This window comes from Sylvia atricapilla, chromosome 5 (assembly GCF_009819655.1).
Source record: "Sylvia atricapilla isolate bSylAtr1 chromosome 5, bSylAtr1.pri, whole genome shotgun sequence".
Taxonomy (NCBI): Eukaryota; Metazoa; Chordata; class Aves; order Passeriformes; family Sylviidae; genus Sylvia; species Sylvia atricapilla.
This window is the reverse complement of record NC_089144.1, coordinates 36961711-36974262: the sequence shown is the minus strand read 5'-3', so window position 1 is coordinate 36974262 and position 12552 is coordinate 36961711. Positions and strand designations below refer to the sequence as shown.

Below are 12552 nucleotides of genomic sequence, written 5' to 3'. Positions count from 1 at the left end.
CGGTGAGAGGGAATTTTCAGCTTCAATCCACAGCCCTGGGGTATTATTGTATGCCTCTAGGAACAGGGTTGCTCTTTGCATGCTTATAGAGAACTGTACAGCAGATCCTCTAGTGCTGCTCTGGCTGGGCTCTGGTGCAGCTCTCTGTCAGGGAGGATGGGGGCTTGGGGGTGCTTCTCCTGCCCTCATTCTGAAAGGATCATCCCCTTTTCCCCATGTAGAGGGGCTGGGAGAGGCACTGGCAGAGGGGACCCCTCAGTGCTGCAGCAGACCCGAGCCTCTGGGCACCTGGTCTCCACTTGGTGCTCCTCTGCCATGACCATCCACAGGTGATGAAGGACACCTCTTCTGGGGAATCAAGAGGCATTAGACCAGCAATGCTCTGGCAGGAACAGCCCATGTGAGGCACTCCCTAAACAGGATGGATGCTACAACAGCTGGATAAATCTGTTAGCTGTCCCTACTGGGCCCTTGGGAACTTGTGATTGCTCGCCACACTGTGTGGGAGACTTCCTAAAGCTGATGGCACCAATCGCTTTCCCATTCCCACTTGACTATCTTCCCCTGTGAGGCTTTGGACCAGCATAATGATTTAGGCATTTTCTTCCCTTGCCCTCCTCTGGCCTCTGCATTCATCCTTTCCAGCTTCTGATACACCTAACCCTGACCAGCACTCACCTCCACTCTCATTTTTACTCTCCTGTGTATATCTCAGAGGTCATGGTGTAGCATGCCTTGATCTGGTGTTTGCTTTCTGGCAATTCCCAGAGGCTCAAGTCAAGACAAAAGCCTCATCCTGTCAGTCACTGTATGAATGCATTATTAGGTCCATTCCTTGCTCCAAAGACCTTTTGAACTAAACCTGCTGGTTTGATTTCATGACAGTAAATTCCATTCCCAGCTTGGCTCTCATCCTTTTCTTGCCCCTAAACTGACAGCAATTTTATTGCTAGCAAGAAATTTCTCAGACAAAGCTATGGTCTCTTTTACCCATAGGTTCTCCCTTCTTATTCTGAGTTCTTCTTTCTGCCACAAATTATCTTTGCTTTGCTATTCCAGCCAGCTCTTTAAGATGCATTTATGGTTTAGAGTCCTCTCATTTTTCAGCTCCTTGTTACTCCTAGGGTTCAGCAGGTACTATCCTCTCTGCTCTCTTTCAAAAGGAAAGATGAACTCTGCTTGCTGGGGCATTTCCCAAGCTCTCCATGGAGAAGGCAGCAGCCCCCCTGGGGTGTGTTCTTGCCTGGCCAGATTTGCAATGGACACCAATACCATCATCTGTGATCAACTCTGCAGATCTATGGATTCCACAGCAAAGACAAGAACAAAACAAAACCTTGCAAGAGGTGACTCACACCAGTGCCCAGAGAGATAAAGGGAGAGAGAGAGAGTGAGACAGAAAAATGACACCACAACCTCATCTGCCTGAGAGCACAGAGGTCATGTTAGCCAGGGAATGAAATAAAATGGACTTTTCTGAGGGTGGCTGGGCAGGGGGAGTTTCTGTTTGATTATTTTAATTCTGCCAGGCTACGTCCGAGGGTTCAGATCACCTAATTTTATTGCAATAATGAAAGTACTTTATTATGAAAGAGGACAACACATGATTATTTTTTTCTCTATCCAATCCAATTAATTGGTTTTGGTGGCCACTTTGAATGCTATTTTGACCACTTGACAGGTTTTATATGAAATACCTGATAATTTAAGAGCCTGTTACATCAGGAGAAAATCTTGCTCATCCATGTGCCTGTTTCCTGCTCTGTTGTAAACTAAAAGAATTAAGAATACCCAAAGCCAAGATAAATGTGAAATACAATTCTCCAGTTATTTGAATCAAAAGGCAGTATTGATTATTTAATCACATAGAAATGATTCAGATGCTTAGTATTTACTACAGATTAATTACTGTCCCAGAGTAGTTAATGGCCCTTCTTGCTGCTCTCAACAAAAGCTGCTTATTAATCCCTGGAAAATGGCTTGCATAACAATCATAACCTGCTGTTAAAAGTTTATAAATAGATAAAAGTGTCACATGGATTTATGAGCACTGAGGCTGAATGGGATCTGTGTGGCATTTCTAGCAAATGAATGCCATGTGCATGAGCTCATCTGATTGCTTGAATTATCACAAAATCCCAAGTTGCTCTTTTGGATTGGAAAATGGCACGTAAGAAAGTGCCAAGTGGCTGGAGTCCTATCTACTGACTGGGAAATAATTACTTTCCTGCATAGTAGAGGCACCTTCCTTCTAACAGCAGTGCTCTGTCCTTTTTATTGTCTCATATGAAACATGAGTAAGGGAGGCTGTTCTGTCTCATTCCTTCATTTTTTTTTTTAAGAGGAAAAAACACTTGCACATAGACACACACACACACACACACACACAGAGTTGAGCCAGATCTTCCCAAGAACAGGAATGGCTGCAGCAAGTGTAGGGGTCTTGCTAGACTAGGATCTGTACTATTCAGACAAAGGTCCTTGAAGGAGCCCTTTGCACCTGGGTGTCTCCATCCCACACTGGGCTGGGTAGAACACTGAACGTGGTGTGTGCTGCCAGTGAAAAGTGCTTTTGGAAAACATGTTCCTGCAAGAGCTGGGAGGGCATGCAGACCCTGGGGAAAGGGGTGGTGGAGGGCAGGGATTTACAGCAGCACTGCATCCTCATACATGGTAAATGCACCTCACTCCTGTGGTGACACTCTCACTGTCCCTTCTGCTTGGGAGCTCAGCTTCAAACCAGTGTACAGAGGACCCTGCTCCTGTGGAGCTGCAGAATCCCCATCCCAGTCATCTGGACAGCAGTGTCAGTCCCTGTCCCCTCAACAGCCATTGTCCCTTGTGGCTAGCTGTCCTCAGCTTCCTAACCCCACTGGATGAGCAGTAGCTGGTTATTGCAATTGAGCTGTGAATAGTAGAAATTTATATACACATGCCATTGTCTGAAGAAGCAGAGCAGGTCTGTGGGAGCATCCTGTTCCTATAAAGAATTTAGGGAAGTGGCTTCCTTGTATACAGCCAAAATGCAGATATTGAGGTAAGAGGAAAGAGGCGAAATTACTCTCTCCTTCAAAGAATCAGACAGGAGGGGACCTGAGGGCCCTTCTCAAATCACATCCTCCAAGCCTGTTAGCATTATTGCCTCTATATTCTGTTATTCTCAGTGTATCTGTCTTGATCAGACAAAGACACACTTCAGTGCAGCACTGGACCACAGAGGGCTGCCCATCGTTAGAGAAGAAGTGACAAGGCCCCAGTCCCTTGCCCCTTACCCCATGCACTATTCAATTCTCCTCCAGCACAGAGGCTCGAGCAGCAGCTGGCCAAGGGGCTGGGATGCAGGAAAGGAGAGGGCACATGAGTAGGCTGTTGCTGCCACTCTGAGGTGTGGGATTTACACGTGGAGCAAGCGCACTACTCAGGAGGTTGGCAGGCTGGAGCCTGTAATTTTTCTTCCCACTCTGAACACTCCACGGACTGCAGCCTCTCTGCCTCCCTCCTCTCATCCCATCAGGACGCTTACTCCCACTGCCAAGCGCTGACGGCAATGCCCCTTCCAATGCCGCTCCAGTGATTTTTTTTGGCACCACGGGAGTCGTCAGACACTAACCAAGAGCAGAACTAAACTAATTATCCTCCCTCAAACTCTTCCAGATCTGCTTTGCCGCGCTGTCACGACGCGTGGCCAGGCTTCAGGTGTGAGAGATGCACCGTGCGCCGCACGCACTTCACTGCGCCGCCTCCCCAGGAGCCCCAGCCTTCCTTCCCTCGCCTCGACCGGGGGCCTGCAGCCGGGCAGGACCCCTGTCCTGTGCTCAAAGGCTTTGCAGCGCTGAGGAATACCAGCCCGGAAAGAAGCCCCAGAAAGCTTCTGTGTCCAAGGGCTGAGAGAGGCAAATTTGGCTCCCTGTGCTTATCCAGGGGCACGGAACAATGTCGGTGGCATTCGGCAACCAAAGCCCCGTGCCGGACGGGGCAGGGCTGCGTGGGGAGAGGGGGAGCACATTCCCCACGCCTCCCTGCCGGTCCCGCCCCTCCCGTGGAAGCCGCAGGGCGGGCGGCAGCTCCGTCGGGAATGCTGCGCTCAGCGCGGCGGCCGGTGCCATCTAGCGGGATCGGGAATGGATAACCGCAGGCACCGCCAGCGCCCCCTGCCAAGGGCCTCCCTTCTTGGGGAACCCCTCCTGCTCCCTGTTGAAGGATGTTGACAGACAGAAATTAAATAAATGGCTAAAAGCTTGCATCAACTGGATGTCAAGCTTGCAGACAGAAAGGACCTTGGAAGTCCTGTTCGTTGTGAGAGATGGGGGTGTGCAAAGGGCTGGCTGATGGAGCAGGCGAGGAAAAACAGCAGCCAGGTCCGAAGGAAAGGTTTTGGGAAGGTCAAAACTGATTTTTAAATTAGCATTTTACTTAGAGATAGGTCAGGTGGTAGAAATCTTTCTCATTTAAGTAATTAAACATCGTAGAGTGCAGGTTTTTATGAACAGATGCGGCGAACACCTGCCAAAGACAACATCATTCTGCCTCAGAATGTTATTGCTCTTAAAGGTCTCCTCCAGTTTTTCACCCCATCAGCTTTTCACGGTCTCCATGAAAAAGAGCGGAGGAGGCACCTTCTTGCTCTTTCATTGAAGGAAGCGCTCACTTAGAGGAAGGGAAGGGGCACGGAGGAGGATGCAGAGCGTCCCCCAGAAATTACTTAAATTACTTATTTGTTATCCAGTTTCATCAACTGAATAGTAAGTAACTCAGCTGAAAAATCACGTCTCACCAGGAACCCCTTTTCTGTAGTTCCGAGCACGGCAGTACTGGTGGCGTTTATTTCCGCGCGTTTCGGGGCGCACGCTCCGGCCGGGCCGTCCCACAACCCGGGCGGCGGAAGTTCCGGCCCCGCGGCCCCGCCCCTTCCGGCGCGCGCGCGGACATGGCGGCCGTGCCCGAGGAGGAGGCCGGGGCCGGGCCGGGCCCCAAGCAGAGAGAGAAGCAGAAGAACAAGAACAAGAAGAAAGTGGCGCCAGGTGGGGCTGGGACGCGGGGTTGGTGGCTCGCCGGGAGGGCCTCGGGCCTCGGGTCCCTCCGTGGGGCGCTGCGGAGGATGGAGCGGCTGGTGGGTGCCTGGGGCCGGCAGCGGCGGTGCCGTGTTGTGGTGTGCCCGCCCTCGAGGAACTCGGCTTCCTCGCCTCAGTCTGTGCCTCGTTCCTGTGTAATACACTTGAATAATCATCTTGTATATACCAGATCAATAGCGCATATCTCAGCTGCGGATTTAATTTTATTTTTTTAAAATTTAATATAAATAGTTTAAAGCGGTAATTTTTCTAAGGTCAGCAAAGGTGCATACTGCACTCAGCAGTGTATTAAATCAGTCTTCTTATAATAGCTTTTTTTTCCTCCCTTTTTTAATAGCAGTTGATGAATCTGAACTTCTCACTGTGCCAGATGGATGGAAAGAGCCAGCCTTTACAAGAGAGGATAATCCCAAAGGGTTGCTGGAAGAAAGCAGTTTTGCAACATTGTTCCCGAAGTATAGAGAAGCGTACTTGAAAGAGTGCTGGCCACTTGTCCAGAAAGCATTGGGTGAACATGTATGAACTCTTAAGAATTGTGATATTGCACTTTGCATTTTGGGACATACAGGTTTTACTTAAGCTAATACAGATAGTGCTAGTTGCTTTTCTCATAGTGTATTTGTAAATTTCTACTCGCATTTTGAATTAGCAGTGTCATTTTTTGTCATCATGATCAGTGAAGAACTGTGTACCAGACTTGCAGTTCTTTGTAAATGCTGTCAGCAAAGTATTTGCAGCAGCAAATATCTCTTCTTCCCTGACAGCTTTGTTGTGCTCAAATTCAGGGAGATGAGAGAGGTGGTGCTTTGGGCCTTGAGACACATATTCAGTCTGGGTTTTGTGTCTGTGTGTGTGAATTTTTTTAAGCTAAAAGTCACATGAGAAATTCGGGAAAAATAGATCTACATTCTGTTAGTTAACTGCTTGCAGCCAAAGCTGATTTATTATATTGATGTGATGTTTTATTTCGAATATTACAGTATGTGAACGCAGCTTTGGATCTCATTGAAGGAAGCATGACTGTCACTACCACTAAGAAGACTTTTGATCCATATGCAATCATTAGGGCTAGAGACTTGATAAAACTTCTGGCAAGAAGTGTTCCATTTGAGCAGGTCTGTAAGAAATCCTGTAAGCTTTTATCCATCCTAATGCTTAACATTTTGTCTTAAATTCTATCATAATATTATACTTAAATTCTATCATAATACTTATAAATAATACTATGTTTTAAGAATGCGGGAATTTCAAGTGAGTCAAGTAAAAGAAAATATTTATTATATATTTTATATACGTAAATATATTTGAAAGCAAATGGAGAAGAATAAACTGAGGCATTCTCTTGACTCTTAGGAGTAATACATTTGAATTCATATGACATTGCCTGTATCTTTTTAGGCAGTTCGTATCCTTCAGGATGATGTTGCATGTGACATTATTAAGATAGGTTCTCTGGTGAGGAAGAGAGAGACTTTTATAAAAAGAAGAGCACGGCTTCTTGGGCCAAAAGGATCTACTCTGAAGGTACTTTCTGTAGGTGTGGTAACCACATAATACTGAGACACAAATTTGTTTCAGGTCTTCATATTATACTAATTTTTTTTTTTTTTTGATGTAGGCCCTGGAACTGTTAACAAACTGTTATATTATGGTGCAAGGCAACACTGTTTCAGCTCTTGGACCCTTTAGTGGGCTAAAAGAGGTAAGATGAGGTAGATGAGCTGTTTATGTAGCAAACACAAACTTCGGTGCACAGCTCAAGGGTGGGCAATACACAAAATCTGGCAACCTCAGCAGTATCTCACTGACTTTTCATCTGTGTTAGTCAGCTACATGTATATGAATGTCCATAGTATTATCATTTCAGCAGATGGATTTTAAGATCTTTCTGTCTTACAAGAAAAAGCATCTGTATATGTTTTAATAACTATGTGGGAGAAGAATGCTTGTCAAAAGCAAGTTCCTCATGACACCGTAACATCCATGGAAACATGCAAATAATATTTGTGGGGCCTGCAGGAGTCTATTAGAAGCATGACAATATTATTGGCATTTTTGAACTGCTGTTCCTTCCAGTTAACCCTGTGCTGTAGCTTTTTAAAGGCTGGAATCAATGTTCTTGGAGGTCTTCTCCAACCTTAATGTTTCTGTAATTTTAAGGCTTACTGCTTTGGGGTGGCAGAGGCAGCGAGAGGAAGCTCAGTATTTTATAGGTGCGATTTTAAGTGGTTAGCATGTGAAATACTTGCTGAGCTTTCTGTTCTTTCTCTTTTGTATTCAATACAGGTTAGAAAAGTTGTTCTGGACACAATGAAGAATATACATCCCATATATAACATCAAGGTTAGCGTGGACCACTGTGCATCTTTGTTTACAAGAGAATATTTCTTCCCAGAGGGTTGTATGTTAATAACTTACATGTTTCTGTGTGGTAATCTACTTTTGACAATTTCTGTAGCGTGCTCCTTTTTAAAAACTACTGACTTTGAAATCCTCCATTTTACTAGGATATTTTGCTATAACACCATTATGGCAGTATCTGCAAAATCAAAGGAAAAGTGTGTATAAACTTTCTGCTTTGATGATTGGCTTGATACTTGCTCACTTAAACTGATGCACCTTCTCCAGTGCATTTAGTCCCTGTTTTGAGACATCTTTCTGGTTCATAATTCAGCCTCTCTGCTCTTACTGAAGTGAGATGTGGAAGGTTTGGATGTAGCATGTTCCCTGTAAGAAAGTCTAGTGAAACTTCTGTTTTGGATCTCTTGGCTTTCACTGTAATACTGTTTTTTTAATAACTTCTTTGTGATGTTCTGAAACTACCAAAGACTTTGATGATCAAAAGGGAATTAGCAAAAGATCCTGAACTGAGGACGCAAAGTTGGGAAAGATTTTTGCCTAAATTCAAGCGGAAGAACTTGAAAAAACGCAAGGAGCCCAAGAAGAAAAATACTAAGAAGGAGTACACACCATTCCCACCTCCTCAGCCAGAAAGCCAGGTCAGTTGAAACTTCATTTGGTTATACAGGAATGTAGCACACCTGAAATTGTGTTCTTAGAAAGACATGAGGAGGCTTTTTCTGTCATGTTCTGATTCCCTGATATTACACATCTGGCTTATAATGCAAAATTAACTAAGGCTTCTTGCTACTTTTCTTACTTAGATTGATAAAGAATTGGCAAGTGGTGAATACTTCCTGAAAGAAAGACAAAAGAAACGCAAGCGAATGGAAGAGATAAAGGTAAAGTACTAATCCAGGGTCCAGTTAAAAAGCATTTGATTGCTGCCTTGGAATCTGATTTTTTTTTTTTTTTTTTTTGGTCCTTTTGGACTGCTCTGTTGCTACTTGACCTTTTTATTGGTTACTTCAGGCAAAGCAAGCAGATGCAGTCAAGAGAAGACAAGAAGAAAGAAATAAAGCTTTTATCCCACCAAAGGAAAAGCCAGTTATGAAAACAAAGAAAGGTAACCTTTTTTTTTTTTCTGTTTTAAAACATTTTGTTGTGCATTTCTAGGCTGAATGATTTTGCAGATGCAGCCTAGGAAAAAGAAACGTCATACAAAAGAAATCCTAGTGGTAAGATCCATGCCTAGAATTGCCAGGGACAGTAGAAAGATCATCTAGCCAATAAGTCTATACCTATAAAATGTCAATTCTCTGTTGAAGAGTCAATCTCAATTGGTTGTTCTAGCTTCATCAGTTTCTGCCTTTCAGTTTTACAGTGAAGCTGCCATGGCTTTTACATTTAAGTAAACAGAAAGCAGTACTTGAAAAACTTGTATCACAGCTTGAGCAGAAGATAGGGCAAATATCTTTTCTAAAGGTTAAAATAAAACCACACTATGTGCAGAGTAAGAGCTTATGTTCTCGAATGATTTATTTTTTTTAATGCACTAGAGAAATAAGTCTTTAGTTCTCACTGATTATGCTTCATATTCATAGCATTAGCTATACTATTAGCTATACTACCTACATATTATTATACTATATATTACACAAGTGTGTAATATTACACTAAATATTACACAATTACTTATTGCATAAGTTCAATCTTATGAACTTTAAAGTTTGTGTTTCTTGAAAAGCATGTGTTTTGTAGCATTGGTACAGTATGGGTTTTTTGTTGTGATAGCAGTAAATTTCCAGTGATTTGGAAACTATTGCTGTTTGCACTATGTTTCAAATATGGTGCTTTTCTAGCTGCTGTGTGTTTTCAGCTGAAATCCTTCAGTCTTCCAAGAACAGATGACAAAAGTAGTTTATATGGTACTGACCATTAGATTTAGGAATTAACTGTGTGAGATAGCAAAGTTAGATCCAAATTCGTGGCTTTGTGCTCAAGAGAGAAAATTCCTATGAGCATAAGAGTAGGTTATTCACGTTGCTCAGCACTATGTGTTTAACTTCAGAATTCTGTCACTCTTTGTAGAAGTTTTTAATAAAGGTTTTCATGCAGGGGTCAAAGATCTAGATCATATTCTCCCAACCCAGTCTTCCTCATCCTTTGTCTGACAGTGACTGTTAATGGATGGCCATGGACAGAGTATAAGGATGGAATAGGCATCTTGGGATCTTAGCACTTTAGTTAAACTTTGCAGAGAGACAAAATGCCATAGTTCTCTGCATGTAAGCACTCAGCAGTTAATTTCTTTCTTAAGCAAGATCAATCAAGCCTGTATCTAAGACAGTGTGTATGTACTACTTTCAGAGGAGTACAGCTGTGTTCTGAGGAGGATGATAATAGTTTGTATGTCTGTAGTGTGTGGCATCTGTGTTCAAATGTTGTACAGGATTTTTTTTTTATATAATTCTTCAAATTCTGCTGGATAGGATTTGTAGATAATACTAGTTTCAACAAAAATTACTACTAAATTAATCTATAAAATCATTAGTGAACATAAAATGAGTCCTAACGAATGCCAAAGGATGCAGTTTACTGTGTTATATATAAAGTCTTCTTGTAGAGTGTTAAGGTTTTTCAGAAGTAAAATTCATGTCTGTTACCTTTGTGTTTTGTAGCCTCCACTGAGAAAAAGATTGATATTGAAGCCATCAAAGAAAAGGTAAAGAATGCAAAGAAGAAGAAATTAGGAGCACTCCCTGACGAAGAAGTAAAGTTAAAAATGGCAGCAGATGAAAAGAAAAAAAAGAAAAAGAAGTAATTCACCACCATGTTTACTTGTCACCTCTGATAATGAACATTTTTACACTCAGAAGGAGGGAGATTTTTTGCTGTCACTATAATGTGGACAAGAAAAGACTAAGTAAAAAAGATCATCCTCTTTTCCTAAGTACAGTTTAATTAGTGGAGTTAAAATAGCTGTACAGACTTGGCGAGGTTTGTGAAGAAAATATGTGCTCCTGTGTTGTTTGAGAAAGTAAGAGAATGGATTTGGATAATATCCATCTGTGTAAAGGGAAGGTTTCACAAGAGAAACATTGAGGAGTTTGATGTGGAGTGTTAAACATTTGGGTCACAAAACTCTGGGAAGGTGAAAACTTAAGGTAATGGTGTGGTGATAACTTTTGCTAAAGGGGCAAGATTTATTACTATATTATGCTTTTATTTTTGTAAAAGCTGATTATTTTTGTGTGTCTTGTCTCAATGTTAATAAACTATTTTAATACAATGTTCTTAAATCATTAGTTAATGTACTGCATGACCTCAGTTGAGTTGTCCAGGAAACAAACTCACAGTTTCAACTGAACATCAGACAAACCATAATCTTCATTGCATACTACTAATAAACTGTCATTTATTAGCCTTATCCTGGTGGGTTTTTACACAGAATATGGTACAAAGTGTCTTTACATAGGGATTGTGCTGCAGGGAAAGCAAAAAGTTATATTATTTACCTTTAAATATATTCTTAGTTTATTTCCTTCTTGCAAGAATGTCTTTAAAAATGCTCTTCCTTTTTCTTTGTTTTTTTGAGATACTTCCTCTATTTTAAAGGAAGTTTACAGGTTTTTCAATTTCTTGAAACCGTGAAATGTGATGAAATAAAGTGCACCAGCAGAGCAGCTGTTGCTTATTTCATATGTCTGAGATTACAGAAGCAGATGTAATTAGGAGGTGATAGAGCCACACTAATTTCATGACTCTGAGGGCCTTTCCTGGGTTTTGGAATTTTGATCACTGCACATGCAGTGGAAATTATTCTCCTAGAAGGATGCATCTCAATGCCTTTTAGGTTATCTTAGTGACCTTTTACTTGTAACTAGGTGAAAACACAGCCTTTTTTTTTTTTTTTTTTTTTTTCACAGAAAAAACTGAGAATATGTTTGGTTAGAGAGCTAGTATATGTGCATTGGGATAGCATAGCTGTGGTGCTTGCCCTCTAAGCACGTGGACCTCTCAATTATGTGAGCAGTTCTTGGCACTTAATTGTTAGAGAAAAAATACTCCCCATCGTCTTAGGGACTGCATTGTTCATAAGTGGCAGTTTCTTTTGCAATCAGTCAGGAAAATACTATTTCAGCATCTTTCACTGAGAAATGAATGCATAAGTCACAAGCTACTCATCTCAGAAACTAGTGATTTGATGGGTTGAGTGATACCAGCACTACAAAGAGCTTTTTAGAAACACCACTGGTGTTTAGCAATTGACAGTAAAAGGGACACCAAAGTTCAAGGCTTGGTGGGTGGGTAGTTCAGACCTCTCATGCAGTGAAAGGACTAATTTCAACAGGAGACACTGCAATACTTGAGTTTACATTCCTGCTCTCACAAACGTGCTTCAGCAGAACAGTGCAGAGCGAGGACCCATAAGGAGGAGTTTGGCAAGCCAGGGAAGGAGCCTGAGTTCTGATAGGGAGGGGAGGAAGAGTCCTTGGTTCTGATCTTAACTGCATCAGGCCCCTTTAATGACACAGGAGTGGCACACATTCCCCTGCCTGTTTAAAAAGCTGAAAACAAGTGTAATGCTGTTTGTCTCTGAATGGTCTTTTAGACTGGCATATCATTTCAGGAATCTGCGTGTGAAAGTATCCTAAAAAAAAGGAGTTTTCAGCTCCATCAGTTGACTTCTTGGGTGTCTGATTTGCAGTGTGGGAAAATGTAGCTCATCTTGGGGCAGCCTCGCTTTATATTTACCTCCATGGAAGTGTGCTTTTAAATTAGGAGCCCCAGCTGAGTCATTTATGTAGCTTTTACATGACATCTTTCTCTGCAGTAAAATTTTCAGTACACTTCAGGAAATCTTGTCCTGTTGTTATGGGGTGGAAAGGTAACACATGGTGTCTAGTATTTTCTTGGTTGTTACTGTTGACAAGTTTCAAGGATTGTTGGTAGGACATGAATTACTTAAACTGGAAAATCAAGAAAGCTTATTCATAATCCTGTAGGCAAGCCAAAGGATTTGGTTGCCCAAGAGTCCATATCTGAAGGGAAAGGGGCTGCATGGTGTCACTTGCTGGTGCTTTGTGTATTTGTTTTCTGACAGAGTATGGCAGTTGTGTAAAACGTAAATAACAGA

The 12552-nt window shown here is 42.3% G+C and overlaps 1 protein-coding gene across 2 annotated transcripts; it reads left to right on the top strand.

Annotated features, from left to right (window-relative positions):
- Positions 1-4885: 4885 nt before the first annotated feature.
- Positions 4886-10704, top strand: KRR1 (KRR1 small subunit processome component homolog). 2 transcript variants are annotated; one of them, XM_066319195.1, is made up of 10 exons: positions 4886-5021; positions 5413-5588; positions 6053-6187; positions 6471-6596; positions 6691-6774; positions 7359-7415; positions 7901-8071; positions 8237-8314; positions 8445-8538; positions 10094-10704. In XM_066319195.1, the coding sequence occupies exons 1-10, from the start codon at positions 4928-4930 to the stop codon at positions 10234-10236; spliced, it is 1158 nt and encodes a 385-aa protein (XP_066175292.1). In that variant the 5' UTR covers positions 4886-4927; the 3' UTR covers positions 10237-10704. The 2 variants fall into 2 exon arrangements, with proteins under 2 accessions (XP_066175292.1, XP_066175291.1); XM_066319194.1 differs by having other exon boundaries at positions 4891-5021; positions 5410-5588.
- The last annotated feature ends 1848 nt before the right edge of the window (positions 10705-12552 follow it).